The sequence below is a fragment of the Poecilia reticulata genome, chromosome 7 (assembly GCF_904066995.2).
Source record: "Poecilia reticulata chromosome 7, P_reticulata-male-v2, whole genome shotgun sequence".
In the NCBI taxonomy this organism is placed as follows: domain Eukaryota; kingdom Metazoa; phylum Chordata; class Actinopteri; order Cyprinodontiformes; family Poeciliidae; genus Poecilia; species Poecilia reticulata.
In genome coordinates, this window is record NC_088836.1 from 22,340,248 (window position 1) to 22,358,993 (window position 18,746).

An 18,746-nucleotide genomic window follows, 5' to 3' on the forward strand; every position below is an offset into this window, starting at 1 on the left:
GAGCTGAGTTCAATGTAAAGTGTGATTCTCAGCATATTCTCCTTCATGCTGCAGAGGAGCATGATGTTTCTAAAAAAAATGTTTGAAGTTGAATTTTGATATGTTAAATAAATATACACACATGCACACAACATACTTTTCTATGCTATATTGTTATTTTATATTTTTTCAAAAAGGTATCCCTCATCTTTTGCACACCCTTGCACTTATTTTATCATCAGTTTTCATAATAATCATAACAGTCTCAAGAACAACTTAAGCATAATAACTCTATCAGTGAAGAAATGTACAGGAAATAACACCCCCACCAGTTTCTTTGAAAAGAAAAACAACAACATACCGGTAATATAAAAATATTATATTACTATTACTTGCTATTTACAAGCCTTTTCCGTTTCAAGATGTTCTAAATATTATCCTTTGAGAGGACAATAGATCAATACCAACATAGTATTGCTATAAAAATCAGTTTAAATTAAGTACAGCACTGCTTCATGTCTATCAATGCACTGCAATCTCAGTCTTCATTATTTTATTAATGGAATCATGTAAATGAAAGGTTTTCTATAAATACTATTTATATATATATATATATATATATATATATATATATATATATATATATATATTTAAAGCAGTACTAATGCATATTTACTAGAATGAATATAACGGGTCGGAGTTACCTTCTGTGTCTTCCTCCACATCCTGTGAGCGGTAGTTGTCGAGGGTGTGAGATTGTCTTTGAGGCTCTTCTCTCATCCTAACTGGAGCTTTGCTGGTGGGACTAAACTGGACTGTGGGGTAGAAACCGTGTTCTTGTTTGCCAAGCTGGGACTTGTGCTCCATTGATGCTTTTGCCTCTTTAGGCAAAAGCATCAAAGCATCTATTCTGCCAGCGCGGCTGGCAGAATTGGTTTCATCATGATGTCTAGTGTGGCCTCGACGACTGGGTTTCTGTTCACCAAATTCTCTAACTCCTTTATTTCTGTGTGTGTTATGTCTCATGGGTCTTTCTTCAGTTTCCTGTTTTGACCTCTGGTTGTCCATGGAAACTACCTGAGTGGCCGTACTTGTTGTCGATGGTAATGAATTGCTTTGAGCTCCTGTAGTGGTTGAATCCAAGACTCGCATCGGGTCTTTCTCACTGCTCCTCACTGGGCTTCGAGGTTTTCCAGCCAGGTCATTTCCTCTGACATCATGAGACGTGAAGGTTGCAGAGCTTGACTCTGGGTGAGTTGAAGGAACTGTAGCAGCATCCTGCGACTTGGCCAGATTTTGAATAGTGGAAGACGTCGGTTCTGCCAGTATGTAGTCATAGTCTTCTGAGCCAAAACTGGGTGGGTCCTCCTTATAAAGTGGGAGAGCATTTGCCAACCCAACCTTGGAAAATAAGCTTGTTGATCGAGTGTCATGACCTCCGCTAATGTCTCTCAGGTGGCTGTTATTTTCAGTAGTTGTTGCCCACATGGGGTTATTAACACCATGGAGGTCACAGCCTGGGATTGGGGAGCATGTTAACATGCCCCCTTCATATGGACAGTGGCAAACCTGGCACTTGTCTAACTCAAAGGAGTGTCCTGCCTCATACTTCTTGTTGCCATGGGCACAACCGACACGCCCACATACTGGACACCCATCTGCAGGTTGTAAAACATCAATGCAGTTGGGGGAAATTTCAGGGCACACAATGTAAAGGCAGCTTATGTTCCCTCCTCCCTGGGGACACGAGCATTTGGTGCTTCCAAAATCCACAAAATAGGATTCCCCTTCCGGTATCTTCCCGTCTTTGAAGCCTTTTTGCTCACAGTCGTAGTACTGGTACCCCTCGCAGGTGCAACCTCTTTGTGTACATTTGGGACAACAGGCACCATCCTCTAAAACTGATTCGATGCAGTTCTGCAGGACAGGACAGGTCACGCCTGTGCAGTCTTTCTGGCTTAAAGCGACGTCCGCAGACATTATCAACAAAAAAATATATGACCTTGTTTGCATTTTGCTTAAAAATGACAAAAATGTCTGCAAATGTCTTTTCAAGGCAGACTTTTCCTTGGATGGAAAAGATTGTTGCGTCTTGAAGCCTGTCAAAAACAAACAGTGATAAATGATTTCATAACTGCACAAATATCATTAATAAAATGGCTGGATACAAATTTATGCCCCATTATTGTACAGGAACTGTTGGTAATGCTGGTATTAATTCAACGTAAAAAAATCTGTCTGCTTTGATTTGATCAGCAGCCAAATGCACACTTTCCATCCCTACTGTTTTGACACCCCGGGGAGGAAGGCTGTGTTTTATATTTAACGGCTCATGGAAATTTGGCTGGTGGTATAGTTTACCCAAGGAAAAAGTACAGTAATGACCCAACAAGCACTTTGAATTGCATTGCTGCTGAAAATGTGCTATATAAATAAAATTACCTTACCTTACCAACAAGAATGACAAATGGATGATAAATGACAAAACCTCTCCATCATACTCTGCTTCATAAAAATAAAGTATGTTATATTTTGTAATGGGAATAAATAACCCGGCTTCATACAGCTGTGTTAAAAACTGAAATGTAATAGCTTCTGACAAATATATTGAGAATGTTGTTTTCAATTAACAGTAAACAGCTGTATTGACAATTGTTATTGACACCTTTGGAAACAATGTGTAAAAAGTTATGTTAACAGATTTTCTTTATAATAAACTGGAAGTGTTCAAGTAAATGTATATTTTGCTCCGAAATCCAGAAAATCTAGCCTTCGATTTCAGCAGTTGTATGCTGCTGAATGGATTGGACATGTAGGAAAATCCAACAATAAGAAAACATTTGTTTAAAACTAAATCTTGGCACGTCTGTGTTTACCCTTCTTCTTCTCCTATAACATTTTGTAAGGTTAAATCTTACAAAAAGATGGATTGCTGCCCATCCCTCTTTGCACAATTTCTCTTCCAGGGTAACGGATCCTTTCAAAAGCTTTCTTCTCTACAACTCATCAAACAGGAGGTAAGGATTTAAGTCAGAGGACTGACATCGGCATAGAAGAAAGTTATTTTGAGTGTGGTGAACTGATTCTATGTACGTTAGTCCATATGTTTTGGATTATTATATTTACGAAAGACCCACTGCTGACTCTTTTTTCAGTTTTTCTGCCAAAGTAAATTGTTTTTTTCTTGAAATTGCATTTCAAAAGTGTATTAAAGCCTACAGAAAAAATAGACAGACCCACAGCTCTACAGCTCCTACACCTTACTTAACAGAGATGATTATGTACTTTTTCACACATTCACTAAAGACCCAGCTGAAGGAGTTGTTGCTCAAACTATGAGTTAACATCACAGCAGTGTCCAGCAAACTCCACAAGTTTTCTTTTGTAATCATAGGACATAAAAGAGTTTTGCCTTACATTCCTGAAAATCTAAGAGTTGGCATTTAGAGCTCATTTAATTGTTCTTAGATACTTGATGACTCCAAAAAGCTATTCTCTGCTGCTGTTTCCTATAGGTGAGCTCTATCATTTTTTTATGTGAGAAATGCTCTAGTTACTTTTATAGGAGTTACTATAGGAGCTATTAACATTGCACCAGCAATTTTGTTCTTAATATGAAATACAGAAATATGATAATTTCAGAGGGAGTTTATTTTACTGTAATAGAAATCATCTTCCACTTTTTGGCTTTTTGCACAACTTTACCAGTGGTTCAATAAAATGCAACTGGGGAAGCACATCTGACCAAATCTCTAGATTAAATTAATTTCTGTAACTGTACAGTGGCTATAAAGGCAGTTGATCAGTTTTAACATAAGCAGAAAAATAAAAGCAACATTAACTTTTGCTATTTTGTTGTGAAGCACAGTTCTTGTACGTCAGTTAGTATTAAATCAAAAAGCAATTTTTCAAATGACTTCAAATTTAAATATGCCATAAATATATTTGAAAGTCATTCAATTAAAGTGCATTATCACTTCTATTCTTAGATATTTTTGCCACACAACTGTATAAAATGCACTGCAGCATTCATTTAAATTAAAGAATCAATGACGTCTTTGTGCAGAAGGTACAAAATCATTTTACCAGATCCTCCTGCTCTAAGCCTCTATTCCAACAGTACTGACCTCAGCTTTAAAAACAAAGTCCAACCGCTAACCGTGTGGCTGCAGTGTTCTAAATGAGTGACAGAAAACATGCCAGAGCAAAAGGACACATGAGGAAATCTAACAGAGTTTCAGCATTTAACTCACACAGAGAATCTAAAAGTGTCTTTTTGTGCTAGAACCAAAAGAGAAAAAAAAAACATTTTGGGTTGCTGATGTTCAAGAAAGAAATTCAAACAGGCTGCAAAAATGACCTTTATCCTGTGACATACGTCAACACAAAACACTGTTTCAGCGCAATCCATACAGTACACGCAAAAAGGTCCATGCTCATATATGTGACAGATTATGAAAAGGGAACTTTTTCTCTCCTTTGTACGTGAAACACACTGCGGTTAATTTCAGTTTCCAAGCTTGGAGGTGGTTTCAATATATGAAGACCAGATGACATCAATTCACTCAGACTGCTCCGGCGCTCTCATTATCCATGAACTAGCGCACCCGTTAAAACCAAGCAACTCTAGCCCCTCGTTATATGGACATCAAAATACGGACTGTATGATGCTCTTTGACATTCATAGTTGTTATATTCGCTGCTTACCTCGTCTCTCTGATTCTTCGGTGCAGTGGTGCTTCTGAGTTAAACCTGTGCGTAAAGTTTATGTCCCAAATCTGACTCCGGAGGCTGGGAGCGCCTCTCCTCTCGCGGAGGGCGGGGCGAAGGACAATTTAGAGAAACTTTCTTAACTTGTTTGTTTTTTTTTTCCTCTGCCTCTCTTTGTAGGCTCAGAAGTTTTTCCGAGACGCAACAAATGATTCCATGAAGGTGTGACAGTGAAAAATGGGGAACGTCTCCTCAGTTTGATTCGCAGGTTTATTGTTACCTTATCTGTGAGAAGATAGCGCGAATTCAACGATCAAATCAATTTATAGCCGTTTCATTGCATATTGAATAGCCTATAAAGAATTTAGGCGGTCTTTTTCTGGGATCATATGTGGAAAAATTATGAAATTGAAAGAGCAATTTAGCTTTATAAAGAAAACGGTTTTTTTAATTTAAATATATATATATATATATATAAAAACAATGAAGCATTTATTCTGTTTATGGATGCTGAATTCACTGTGGACATTGAGAAGAGATGCTCAGTTTGATGGAACCATAGGGAGATATTATCCAGTGCAGACTGATTGTAACCTCTCAGAGTTCACAGTCAGTTCAGAAGTGGCCTCCCCTGTTGTTAGCATTGCAGCTAGTATCAGTATTTTTTTACAGAGATATAAAAAACACGACAACAATTAGTGAAATGACTATGATAGAGCTTTAAGGGCAGGTTTTCATTGCCCGTAAAAGCTGCCCAATCAGTTTAAGACTCTGGTTTTGTCTCCAGATGCCATAAAGCTACTCATGATAAGTGAAGCCTGCTGTCTGTGATCTTTCTTCTGACTTGATCTTAAAGGGTCATTGAGCCACTTGTGAGAACATATGATGACAAAGCTCTTCTTCCCTGGCTGAGCAGAATAATCAGGAAGCCTCAAAGAGTAACATATGGGGCCAGTGGCCTCTTTGTCTTGGGGGTCTCCCTTGGATGATCAATGACGGAGATGAGTCAAAGCCCCTATTATTGGTTTTCTTCAACTGCTGTGTCCAGTGCAACAGCTCCACAATTTTATCCCTCATCTGTCTGCTATGTTCCGTGCACTAGCAAGGAATATGCTCATGATACTGTCTGTTCACTATGTCCGGTATGAAGCCAATTTACACAAATATCCATTCATTCATAAATAGACAGATAGATGGATAATTTATTTCTGGAGTGACTTTAAAAAGTGTTCATACTGCATGCCTGACATTGATTGCATAACCTACGTTTTGCATGACCACCTGCCATTATTAATCTGTTGAAACACCCTGGAATGTCTTGGCAATGATCGCTTCAGAAATTAATTACCCCGTGTGCCTTTTCAACAACAGCATGTTTCCAATCTAAATTCCACTCTGTCATCAGTATCTACATGAAAATAAATCACCATTCAGAACACGTGAGGCTGTCCTTGTGGTTGGAGGCAGGGACCAAATGGTGAGTCTTCTTCTCCACCCCACACTCATTGACCCTAATGACACTTCTGGGACTAAAAGCACCCAGTGCTGTAAGGACTCTCAGTGTGTGAGATAATCCACATTGACACACACTGATGTGGCAGAGCTAATTGCACCTCAAACTGTTGTAATTTCTCATTCATGCACATTTGAATAGAGCCTTGCTCCAATTATAACAGCTAAAACCCACTGACTTCTCCCCTATCTCCTAATTACACTTAATGTGTGTGTTTCATTAAATGCAAAATGTAATAATCTATGTTTATTATTTTTTCTTGAAACAAAGTTAAGTCTGTCCATTTCAGCAGCTCCTTAGATGATGTTATATTGTTCAGCAAGGTTTCAATAAAAGTGAATGTGACATCATTGTTTATGTGGGTCTTCTAATTCAGCAGCCATTTATGTTATCTGTCCACTGTGTAATACAAAGTTCTGCTCCTCTTTCTTTGTTTAAACAGGTGGATTGGATTGTGTTTTTCACCGGAGTAATGTGTGATGTGCTCCACTGTAAGACAAGACTGACTCATCCAGGCCTGCACAGCGCCAGGAAACGTCCTTAATCTAATCATAAAGATAAAGTTTAAGATTTGTACCAGAATCCCTGTAATAAGTACTTACAAACACCATCAGCCAGATGACCTTTTTCATCAGGGTTTTCAAGGAACAAACCTCACATGTGGCTGATTGCCAGTAAATGTTGTAAACCTTCTAAAAGGAGAAGTATTTTCCCTTCGTTGCTCTGCTGTGGGTCCATATAACACAAGGGAGCTGAAGAGAGGGAGGAAGTTTTTAAAGGAAACCAAGAGAGACAGAATACCAAAGCACCATGGGAGGCTGCACCAAGGGAAATTAAGACCCAAATGTAACGTGGTGAAAGCGACTCCCCACCTGCACCTCATAAAGACTTTTCAGGGGTTTGGTGAATGGAAAACTGTGCTGGAAAGGGCCACCCGACACTGCCTTGACTATTATTTACAAAGGTCTGCTCCATTACTGAGATAAATATTCAACAAAGTATGTTAAGGTGTGCTTTAGGCCTGAACATTGGTTGAGTCAGTGTAATACAGTAATAACCTTTGACCTAAACCATTCCTAGCTCTCCCTTCCTATCAACTCTCCAACTTTCTTCACAAAGAAAAGCATTGCCACAGCATGATGCTACCACCACGGTGTCTCTCGATGAAGATGGTGTGTTCAGGTTGATGGGAGTTTTCTGACTTGATAAAGCGCGTTATAAATGCAGGCCATTCACTATTTTTACGATATCGTCTCCAAGTGTGAAAAATGGCTCTGTCATTCTGTTGATGGTAAAATGACTTTACCTACTTAATCGCAGTTATCTCTTGATTTGTGGAAAGTGAAACTGAAGTTAGGTTCGGCAAAAGAAAGAAACCTGCAGAATGCATGTACTCATTCCTTAGCTAAATTAGTTTAATGATCTGACACATTGTCAAAAAACAATCTATAAGGAGGGCATACTTTTTCACCGCAGTTTGATAAGCAAGCCTTGCACAACTTGACCTTTTTCACTCTGCCTTTTGTGCACCATTTTCATTCATAAGGGGGAAAAAATGGTTTTGCTTGTTGGGAGAAACTTTCATAAGGAGATCCTCTCCTTTCAGTCTTTTTCATAAAAATCTCACCCAGTAGAGGAAATGGAGAGGTTGGGGCCCTTTGGATATCTTATCAAAGAAATGCACAAACGTAATAATTTGAGCTAGTCTCACTTTCATGCCCTCTTTCATATTTCTTAGAACACACATAATAGCTCCCACAGGCAAATGCTGATTTCACGGGATAGTAGCACCTCTTATTATGCCTACTTACAGCAGTTCTTTCCTGTGCCTCACACCCAGAGAATGTTTAAGCTGGGTACTTTCCAAACTATTTGAATTAGTGACCCTTCTTAAGATTATTACATTACTGCTGAAAGCAGAGTCGCAGCTGAACACATTGCCATTGTGTAAATGGTGAAGTAAGAGCAGTGGCCGTCTGCACTTGTCTGGGACGGGGAGAATATGGTGGCCAGAAAAACTGTCCTGCAGGAAGAATGTGAATGCTGATGTATGCCAGATGAAGAGACACAAGACAGGATACCAAAGCAGATGCAGTGACTCAGGATGCGGAAAAAATATTTGTGCCACATATGGTTGCCTGGAGCATCAGAGAAAGCCCCCAAAAATGTCTAACAGCTTCAGGTTGGTTGAAACTATAACACTAAAGAGCAAAGTGAAACTAAAAGGTCAGCCACTGACAAATAATACTTTAGAAATATTCAACAATGAGTCACTTTCCTCCCCTAAATCTGAAAGAACTGATAATTCTAAGAAAATATTACTCAATCATTTGAGAACTTCCTCTTTTAAATTGGTCACTCCTGGCAGGAATTCCACAGAAATCTATCCAAAATCTCAAGATCTTCACACTCATTTTTCTTGGAACATGTTTCGTCTTGCATTTTCTAGAACTGAACCTTAATGTCCCAGCTTTAGAGTCAAACATTGAGACATTGTTTTTCATGTTAACAGACATTACATCATCCACTTCTTGCTTAAATTGCATGTTAGCTGCTTGTGGAAAGGGTACAAAGGTGAAAATTAATGCAGAGCTGAAGCTTGCAGTGAAAATAAATGAAAGCAGGATTTTCTTCTCTGGTTTCAGTACCTACAATCATTGTTGTGACACATCCAATTCCTAAAACTGCTTGAAAAGATATTTCCGATGTGTGAAGAGAGCATCAACTACATCACACTTAGATTGCTGTAGGTGTGTCTACATGACTGGTATTTAAGTCAGCCAATTGGAACGGAACACCAATCGGTGATGGGCTTTTATTGTTAACATGCTCTGACTCAAACAATATGTCACCTTTGGCATAAAACAGCATTATGGAAAAGCACTTCAGAACAAGTTGCTAATCAACTGTCTTTGTGTGTAAAGGAGGCTGAGTCCAAGAGGAGCACTGCTGTGAAACTTCAAAGCAGATAAGAGGATAGATAAGAAATAATGCTGCCAATTTAATTAGAACTGTGTCAAAAATTCATGTTTTCTGTTAGAACCAATTGTAATGCCAGAGGAGGCTCTCAGGGCAGACTGAGGGGGAAAATGATTTTGGATTGTTCCACATCTTTCTCTTTATTCTGCTCTACATTAAACTTGTTTTATGCAGTCTTTCTTGTTGGAAGCCAATGTTCTTTTTTCAAATCCTATTTTATTTGAATGGAACTGGTGACGTGAACGTGACCTTCCTCCTGCTGCAGATTGTATGTGATATAGGTGGCTGTGAGTGACACCTATGGGTGAAAAGCTGCTTGTTACATGTGCTTCACTGACGGCCAGAGATCAGAACTGTCAGGTGAGAATGAATCAAGAAGATAAATGGAGAAACAAGTGGCTCCCAGATGATCTTGACATCTATCCTGCTCAGTTCTTAAGCCTGATTTAGAGGTACATTTATTTTTGCGGGTTATGTAATGAACTGGCAACCTGCCCATGGTGTATTCTACCTCAGTGAGGCTGCTGAAATGTGACCCAAGGTGAGGATATATTAGCTGCAGAAAATGAATTGAATGACTGAATATTTAACATCTTCTATTGTACTGAAACAACAGGTCAAATTTATTTGAGCTATGTTTGATATAGCATTTTTATAACTGAAGGTAACATAGTTACTTGAAACTATACACTATGAAAATACATAATAGAGCCCCGTTAATACTGCTATTAAAAACAAAAATAATGAAAACGAGATGAAGTAGTATGGGAATAGCACCTGAAAAAAAATAAAAGTACTGGATATTTTTATAATTATTGAACAAATGTGGGTTTATTGCCATATTTGTTATTAATATATATTGTTTATTTAATGCAAATGTAGATATATGAACACCATAAATGTAGCAATACAAGAATACACCTTACTTTTTTAGTATCTTTGGTGAACTGATGGCAGGACAAAAATAAAATACATTTTAACTAACAGCACAATTAAGACAAGAGTATGGGTTTTCTTATTTACATAAGTACACAAGATGTTCTACACAACGATAATCGGTTTAGACTTTGTTGTTAGAAAATAATGATTCACTTGGAGTTGCATTTACTATTTAAAAGCAGAATCAAATTTAGATACATTTGATTTAATTGATGTTAAAAGAATCCAGTCCTATTCTAATCAGTTCAATTTGCTCTAAATTATTTCAGTTTAATTCAGCTTGATCCATCTGTCCGTTCACTGTCTACATTTGCTTATCCCTGCAGGATATTGGGGGGATGGATGGTGCCTTTACAGTTTCAACTTGAACAAATAAGCTTATTAAGCTTAAGATTGATTTTTGTGTAAAATAGTTTGTCTTGCTGCATGAAGCAGAATAACAAGAATGGAAAGTTCAAATATCCGGGGTCATGAAAAGTATGTATCCATCAAAAAGGCCTCCTTTTATTGCTGTCATATTGGATACACATGGTTCCCAAACATTTTTGCCTCACTGTCTCTTATGCAGCTCAAACAATTAAAATTATCTGTGATTTCTAGATGCTCAACTTTATACCACACCATACCAACTTTATTTATAAAGCACTTTAAAACAACCACGGCTGATACAAAGTGCTGTACATTAAAACACAACATAACAATAAAAAAATAAAAACTTACAGTTTAAAAACAAACAAACATACAATTTAAAACTAGATCCCGTTGGAGTTGAAAACCAAGTAAAATAGATGGGTTTTAAGAAGAGCTTTAAAAGTGGTCAGTGAAGGGGCCTCTCTGACCTGCAAAGACAAGTCGTTCCATAACTTAGGACCCATGACTGAGAAAGCCCTGTCCCCTCTGAGCTTCCTTCTGGATCTTGGTACCTCCAAGAGCAGCTGATCTGCGGACCTGGCAGACCGATGGGGTACGTAGGGGTGAAGAAGCTCAGAGAGGTAAGCCGGACAAAGATTATGCAGTGATTTAAAAACAAACATAAGAATTTTAAAATGAATCCTAAAATATTATGGCTGCTGAAGGATAACCATTTAAAGATAAAATAATTAGCTCTGCTGTTTATTATGTCTGAGCTTGGTAAACATTACGCACACCATAACTGTGGATAAATAATGCACGCAGTAGAAGCCCTTTTTCTGCAGATGCTTCGGATTTCAACAAAAAATATGGCTTCTTAACTTGAAGAACATTAAAACCATCAGATAATAATTGTCAATTCTCAGCCAAAGCAATTTTATTACTATGTTGTTATTGGTCTCCTCCCTCCACGGAGTTGCCATAGCAGCTGTCTCCCCATCCCCACAGCTGCGTGCACACACACTTGGTAGATGTTTAATGCCAGATGCCCTCCTGACGCAAACCCCATTTATTACTGCGAAAGAAAGGTATTTGAAGCAGAAGCTCCCAGGGCCACGACCACCTGTTATACCACTGGAGCCCTACTATGAAGATAACCGTGAAATGCTCATTTTCACGTCAGTTTAGCTTTTGGTTACCCACAACAACAGCACCAAAACAATTGTAGGTGTTTGTGTGTGTGAGAGAGTGTGTGTAAGTGTATACATACCACAATACACAAATGTGCCTTTTTCTCTGTTTCTAAAACGAATCTTTTTCTGACTGTACCTTTAAGAAATATCGTACCCACCCGCTCATGTAGTGACGTCACATCTCTCCCGGCATGCTCACTGGAAGTCCAATTATTGCTAATGGCGGGTATTGTACAAAACACGCAGATTTTACGCCGTTGTTTGTTATCCGGTTGTGTAATTCTGCTGTAGCGATTTTCAAATTGTAGTCGCTTGATTTCTGACTTATTTTCGAGTATAAAGACAACGACGGAGCCAAATAACAGCGCCAGAGGAGTTTGCCACTGTTATCTGTATAATCATCATGTGTGGTAACTAAAGTGTCAAAGTGAAACAGGACAGGAAGACGGCGTGCGTTTGAGTTTAGTTCAGTTTAGCATTAGCTAAACTGCTGGCTATGCTAACTCACAGAAACGTCTGTTATACTGCTCCGATATCAACCCTAACGTTTAAAATACTAAACTTGATGAGACAAAGAAAGTTAAGCTCGTAAATATCCCATTCATTCGACCCGTCCCTTGGCTCATAATAAATCGCCGGAGTCGGAAATGAGTCTGGCAAAATTTTTTGTGTTATTTTTTATAACCGTCACGCGGGTCTACGGTTCGTCGAAATTAAATATTCCCAAAGTTTTGCTACCACTTGCGAGAAGTACAAAAATTAACTTCACACTGGAAACGACTGAAGGCTGCTACAAATGGTGAGTGAAACTGAGGGCTTGACGGGGGCCCGCTTTGTGGGGCATGGAGGTGTTGTATTACCTAGCAAGAGAAGTCACACGGACCCACATATACAGTACAGTGGTTTGCTGTAAGAGTCCAGCTGTACTGAATATCAAAAAAATTGTTTTAACATGGTAATATTGCATCTTTTTTCCCAGAATTAAGTCCCCTTCTGTCAGTTTTCACTGGGGGTCAAATGTGACTTGTGTTTTTGTTTTTTTTTTACGTAGCTATTTTCTCTTGTCTAAATAAAATGTTATAATAGTAATGGTTGTTGATGGCATTTAAACTAAAAATGGACAGATGACGTTTTCTTGGTTACTTCAGAAGTTTTTAGGAGGAACTATAAAAGTCATAAAATATTTTTTTTTTAAAATCTAGATTTTTTATCATAGGTGTAGGTCAAAAAATTGTATTTATTTATGTCTTAAATTTTGTTATTCATATAAAATTCATTCATTCATTCCTTGTACTGAGGACCAGAAGTGCCATAATTCAGCACGTAAATAATTTGTCAAATAAATGTGTGTGATAGTTCAAAACACAATTGTAATGTGTACTTTTAGTAAGTAAAATTATACACATATTTCTAAATATGTATATAATTGAACAATTAAATGTAGAAATGAGCAGAAACTTTGAATTCATTCGACATGTTAAAATCATAAGCAGGTATTTCATTATGTATTTAATAATTTTTTTTTTTATACTACAGTTCTTTATGTCAGACATTTCTGTTACTATTTGTTTAACTATAGAGTAGTTTAACTGCAAACCAAACACCTTGTATTTAACTGTGATACCCTTCAACTTTGGAGCTTGGTTGTAAAGGCTGACAGACGAGATAAATTCATAGGAATAGTAAGTCATTTAAAATATGTTAACACGTTGAGATGTTTACATCAAAACCATGTAGGAAATGGGAATTAAAATCAAAGGGTCTTGCAATTATGTCTTGCAAAATCAGACATAATTATTAAATTATTAATGATTAATGACTATTAAATAACTCCCCATGTCATGTAATTCATGCATGCCTTAGATTTTAACCATGAAGTTCTTTAAAGGTCAAAACTTCTTTAAATTCAGTCCCTAAAATGTGCAGATGCGCTAATTTTTAATTTCCTGTTAATCAAGTAAGTAACTTATGGAGTAGCTCATTAGAAAATGAGCTACTGTGTATTTAAGAAAATCAGTAGTTTTGAAAGATTCAAAGGGATTACAATATTATCCTCATTCATGCATCAAAGCATGTCCCTAACTTTTGTTTGAATTTTCCTAAATTTGATGAAGTGCATGCTGTTAGTTGATTAGTTTTAGACTACTCATTCTAAACAGACACCAGGGATACAGATCATCATATGGTTGCTATAAATTGAAATAGTGTGACATCCAGATACCTGTATAGTCAGTATTTTTGTGGCGTTTGTTGTCCAGGTCTTCCACTAGACCTGAGGTTGCAAGCATCCAGCCTGTGGAAGAGGATGCTGACAGAGGCTGCTCTCGGAAGGCTGTCCTGCAGGCTCTGTCCACCCAGCCCACCAGACTGACCAGCATCATTTTTGCTGAAGATGTTGGTAAGTACAACAATGCCATTTTAAATCACAATGTATGAAAGAAAGCAAGGTTTAGATCCCTTTTGGGTGGCATTAACACTGCCAAGTTGTTAAAATAAATGTTGAAAATTGTGTTGACAATTACAATTACGAAAATAATTGACAATAGCTGCATTTTGAGAAAATATCCTCACCCTAAAGGACATTTTTTCCAGTAACTCTGCAGCTGTTTTGTAGTTCAAGCAAATTTTTCTCTCGTTGTAGTTTATCAGAAAGTCACATGTAGTTGTAATTGAAATGTTTATTCAGCATCTAATTGTCCATGGTACCCGGTCTTTTGCATTAAAGAGGTTGAACTCAGTCAACTAAATAGGAATTAGATTTTTTTCCCCCTGTTTTTTATTGTTCCTCTTGTGCTGCTGTAATACCATCTGCTGCCACACACCCTGTGAGCAAGTCTATAAAACAAATCAAAGTAACTAAGTCTGAATGTGGGATACAATTACCCATCTGTATCATATTTACACATTTTATCTCCCATGAAACCCCTATATTTTATCTCCCATGAAACCCCTATAGCTGTTTCAAATGGCCACAACATTTGAATACAGTGATAAGCACCCAGAGTCCTGCCAACACCTAAAGGAAGCCCCAGAGCGATAACTTCCTGTTAGTCATTTACAAATATTTGTCATTCCTTTATTATAACCCTTTTTCTTACTCATCCATTGGCAGTCTCTGGACAGGTGCTCCGCTGCGACGCCATTGTTGACATCATCAGTGAGATCCAGATTGTCTCCACCACCAGAGAGCTGCATCTTGAAGACTCTCCACTGGCGCTCAAAATTCATGCACTGGATTCAGAAGGTGGCACACTGACTTATTGCAGTAGATCAGCTGTCTAATTAAAGACTAATGGGGTTCTAAATAAGTAAATACCCTGCCTGGAGCAGGTGTGACCCAAAAAAATAGATGTTGTAATAACTCAGCTCTCCAATAATAAGGACCTGTCATCATGCTGTTCATTCGTTGCTTTGAGATCTCTTCAGAGGGGGCTGGCTGCAGGCAGCTCTTTCTTCTCATAAAGGCTGCCACAGTGAAGTAGCTGTTTGTTCTGTATGACTTGTTCCATTTAGGACAGCCACACTTCGTTTAATGAACTGTGGCTGCAGCCTGATACTTGCTGATGGTGGCTGCAGGATGTGGTGCTCTGTTTGCTTTGGTGTAAGAGTCCATTTCAGACTCTTCAAACAGAGCAGATTGCAAATGATTGCAATGCGTTGTTTAATTAAATCCCTCCGGTTTTGTTTCGGACAAAACGGTTTTTAATTTATTATCAACTAAGGTGAAGGCACCTCTGGCCTGGCAGTGCGGTTGAAAACTTTTATTTGTAAATATTCTCAGTTCCTGATCAGCTTTTGCATGCCTCTTATTTTTTTATTAGGTTGCAGTATAAAGTTTTTTTTTTTTCCTTTCCTTTTTGTAGGAAATACCTTCTCTACCCTTGCCGGTTTGGTGTTTGACTGGACCTTAGTGAAAGACGTAGATGTGAATGGATTCACAGACTCCTACAATTCATTACGGTAATCTCTCTTTTGTTAATTCTTTTCTCATCTCCTCTAAAAATCTGCTATACAGACCACCAAATGTTCCCAAAAGCAATTTTTAGAATGATTATGCTGTTTCTGTTATTACCTGTTGCATTGCAATTACTCTGTTGAGGCTTTGTTGCTTATTGCTTTTTGTCTTTGCTACCTTCAGGGTGCTTAAATTCTCAGAGTCCACATACACTCCTCCTGGATACATATCTGAAATGGAGCGAGTGGGCAAACAAGGCGACATCATTCTGGTGTCGGGACTGAAAACAGGACATGCTAAGTTAAAGGCCAAAATACAAGAGTCTCTGTATAAGGTAAAAGCTTTATTCATAACTTTGCAGAGAAATTGTCTCTCTTGCTAATAACATATGGGGTTTCTCACTAGACATGCACCAATCAAAGATTGTAATTTGCCAGGTTTTCTTTGATTGGTGCATTCATGCATCAAAATCATGAACTCCCAACATGTCGTCTTTAACCGACTCAACTAACAGCTTGTTCTACGATTCTCTTTTTAGAGTTTAGTTAATATATATGTAAACTGACATATGCTTTGAAACATGCTTAAAATATATGCTTTGTACATGTAAGAGAAGCTGGAGAACTTTTGTTGTGTTATCTGTAGAAAAAAATAAGAGATTTGAGTAGATAAAAATTGGCAGGTCAGACCTCAAATAAAACTGGAGATGGCTGTCAGCCAGGAGAAACCTGATCGATTTATTCTGTTTCTTAGTTCTGTTACTTCGTCCCTTTGTGATGGACTAAAATGTACTCTTAAAAATAGCAAAATGCAATGCAATTGCAGAGTCTTGTGCAATGCTATAGTGAAGACCAAAGAAGCTCTTCAGCCTTTTCAGACCATTTGTAGCTGTCGTTTTAGTTAAGCTGACAAAGCTTTTAAATGTGAAATTGGGTTATTTCTCCATTTTATAGCGAACAATTTTGTCACATGTGATTTGATTTGCATTAGATTTTTTTCTTCTTCTTTCGAACACTTTTGAAACTTGTAACCGTTTCATTTAGTTTATTGACGCGGGAAGCTAAAGCTTTGTTGTTCTGTCACCATGGTATCCATGCCACAGGATGTGGGTGCTGCTGAAGTGAGACTGCTGATTTTAGAGAACATCCTGCTGAGCCCTGCACACGATGTCTACTTAATGGCAGGAACTTCCATCAGATACAGAGTCCTCAAGATCAGACAAGGCACTATCACAGGTGTGAATATTCACCTCATGGTTTTATCTTTAAACTCATGACGCCGTACAGTTCCTGGTGTTATATCCACCTACAAATGGATTTGTTGTTCAAGTGAAATTGAAGCTGAAAGACTTTGAAGTGAAGACTGATGTCATGCTGCTTGAAATCCACTATTTTGGTCTGTTTGTGTGTGTTTCTCCAGAGCTCACAATGCCTTGTGATCAGTATGAACTACACCTTAGGAACAGTGTGGTTGATCCCAATGGAGACCCAGCTGTCAGCGTGGCCTCCCTTGATCAGAGTACCTCCAAAGTTACAGGAGTTCAAATGGGACACATCAATGTGGTGTTGGATCACAAGAGTATCCTTTTGATGAAATGCACCAGCAGCTGAAGTTGTAGCAGTGGTTTAATGGGCCATTTTTTATCAAGATGCACCAATCAATTGCAAGAGATTGGATCTTAAAGCGAATATGATTGATATTGACCAGGAATAGTGTGATCGATGCATCTCTAATTTTCTATCATTCAATTATAATTATACATTTCATAGCCGAAGCTCTCATTCATGTCTACCTGAGGAAGTTTTCTTTAATGGCTTCCATAAAGGCCTTCGAATGCAAGGAGTGTCTCGCCTCCCCAACAGCACGCTCTACGTTGTTGAGCCAGCCTACCTCGGTTCGTCTTTCTGCTTTAACACATATTTTAATTTCCTTGTTTAAAGTTTTAGCTGACCTTTTTTTTTTACCTCTGTATTTAGGTTTTAAAATTAATCCAGGAGAAAGCTGGGTTCTTGAAACAGGCAGAGTGTACAACATTCTTATTGAAGTGTTTGATAAGTCTGGGAACAAAATTTACCTCTCTGACGTAAGTGCGGATCGGTGAGATTCCATGTCTGACCAAAAAACAAAACAAAGAACTATAGCAGTTTTACAAGTCGAACAATTTGTTTTGATGTTGCAGAATGTTCGTATAAGCACCGTTTTCCCTAAAGAGTATTTTGAGGTCCTGGAGTCTTCTGTGAACGGATCATATCATCATGTCAGACCTCTCAAAGACGGTCTTACTCTTATTGATGCTACCCTAACAGCTGTTGAAGATGAAGTGAGTTCTTTTGAACCGTCGCATCCTTGTTTTTAACCTTCCTCACCGTTCTTCCTCCTCGTGTTATTGAATCTGATCATTTCCTGTGTCCCCTGTTCTGCTTCAGAATGGAAAAGTCCATGCACTCGTCAACCCGGTGCACAATGAACAGGATGTGGAAATTTATAACCCTATAGTCCTCACTCCCAGTATCCTGACGTTTCCATGGCAACCAAAAGTTGGAGCATATCAGTACACAATAAAGGTAATTATTCTCTTTCAGCCATGCTGCTCAGAGGGCTTTGAATCTAATAAAGGGTACAATATTAAGCCCAGTTATTCAAACTTAAAAGGGAACTCTAAGTTATTTTGTTCTTGGCATACTAGCACCATGACTGAGAGTGAGATCAAATTAGGAAATGTGGTGTGTTTGCATCTGATGAGGTATTCTCTGTTGCTCACTCCAGGCAACTGGTGGAAGTGGAAATTTCAGCTGGACTTCATCAAACACAGATGTGGCCACAGTGACTGTGAAAGGAGTGATGACCACAGTCAGTGACATTGGTGTCACTGTAATTTATGCTCATGATCTACGTAACCCACTTCACTTCGGACAGATGAAGGTTGGTTGAAAATTACACTCACGTCAAAATTATTGTGGCACAAAGGTTGGCTAATATTTTGATTTTTATTACTTTTTTATCTGTTGGTCATGTAGTAACTTCGTTGCAAAGCTTGCAGAAACAAAGCTGGTGAATGTGTCGACTCAGGAGGGCTGACTACAAATTCATATCAAACTTGTAAAACATTTTGAAAACGATCCAGCCA

The 18,746-nt window shown here is 38.2% G+C and overlaps 2 protein-coding genes across 2 annotated transcripts in view; one reads left to right on the forward strand and one right to left on the reverse strand.

Annotated features, from left to right (window-relative positions):
* The window catches only part of LOC103467577 (fibulin-2), a 30,483-nt gene extending 25,677 nt beyond the window's left edge, over positions 1 to 4,806 (reverse strand). Inside the window, exons 1-2 of the mRNA XM_008414090.3 lie at positions 4,687 to 4,806; positions 684 to 2,078 (exon numbers count right to left, since the gene is read on the reverse strand). Coding sequence (XP_008412312.2) covers positions 684 to 1,992 — 1,309 coding nt within the window. The 5' untranslated portion in view covers positions 1,993 to 2,078; positions 4,687 to 4,806. The remainder of the gene's footprint in view (positions 1 to 683; positions 2,079 to 4,686) is intronic.
* Positions 4,807 to 11,845: 7,039 nt separating this feature from the next.
* nup210 (nucleoporin 210) overlaps positions 11,846 to 18,746 on the forward strand; it is a 32,886-nt gene continuing 25,985 nt past the window's right edge. The window contains exons 1-12 of the mRNA XM_008414091.3: positions 11,846 to 12,463; positions 13,923 to 14,062; positions 14,777 to 14,908; positions 15,528 to 15,624; positions 15,803 to 15,953; positions 16,722 to 16,854; positions 17,039 to 17,197; positions 17,445 to 17,513; positions 17,596 to 17,702; positions 17,799 to 17,939; positions 18,046 to 18,183; positions 18,386 to 18,541. Of these exons, the coding sequence (XP_008412313.2) occupies positions 12,312 to 12,463; positions 13,923 to 14,062; positions 14,777 to 14,908; positions 15,528 to 15,624; positions 15,803 to 15,953; positions 16,722 to 16,854; positions 17,039 to 17,197; positions 17,445 to 17,513; positions 17,596 to 17,702; positions 17,799 to 17,939; positions 18,046 to 18,183; positions 18,386 to 18,541 (1,575 nt within the window). The 5' untranslated portion in view covers positions 11,846 to 12,311. The remainder of the gene's footprint in view (positions 12,464 to 13,922; positions 14,063 to 14,776; positions 14,909 to 15,527; positions 15,625 to 15,802; positions 15,954 to 16,721; positions 16,855 to 17,038; positions 17,198 to 17,444; positions 17,514 to 17,595; positions 17,703 to 17,798; positions 17,940 to 18,045; positions 18,184 to 18,385; positions 18,542 to 18,746) is intronic.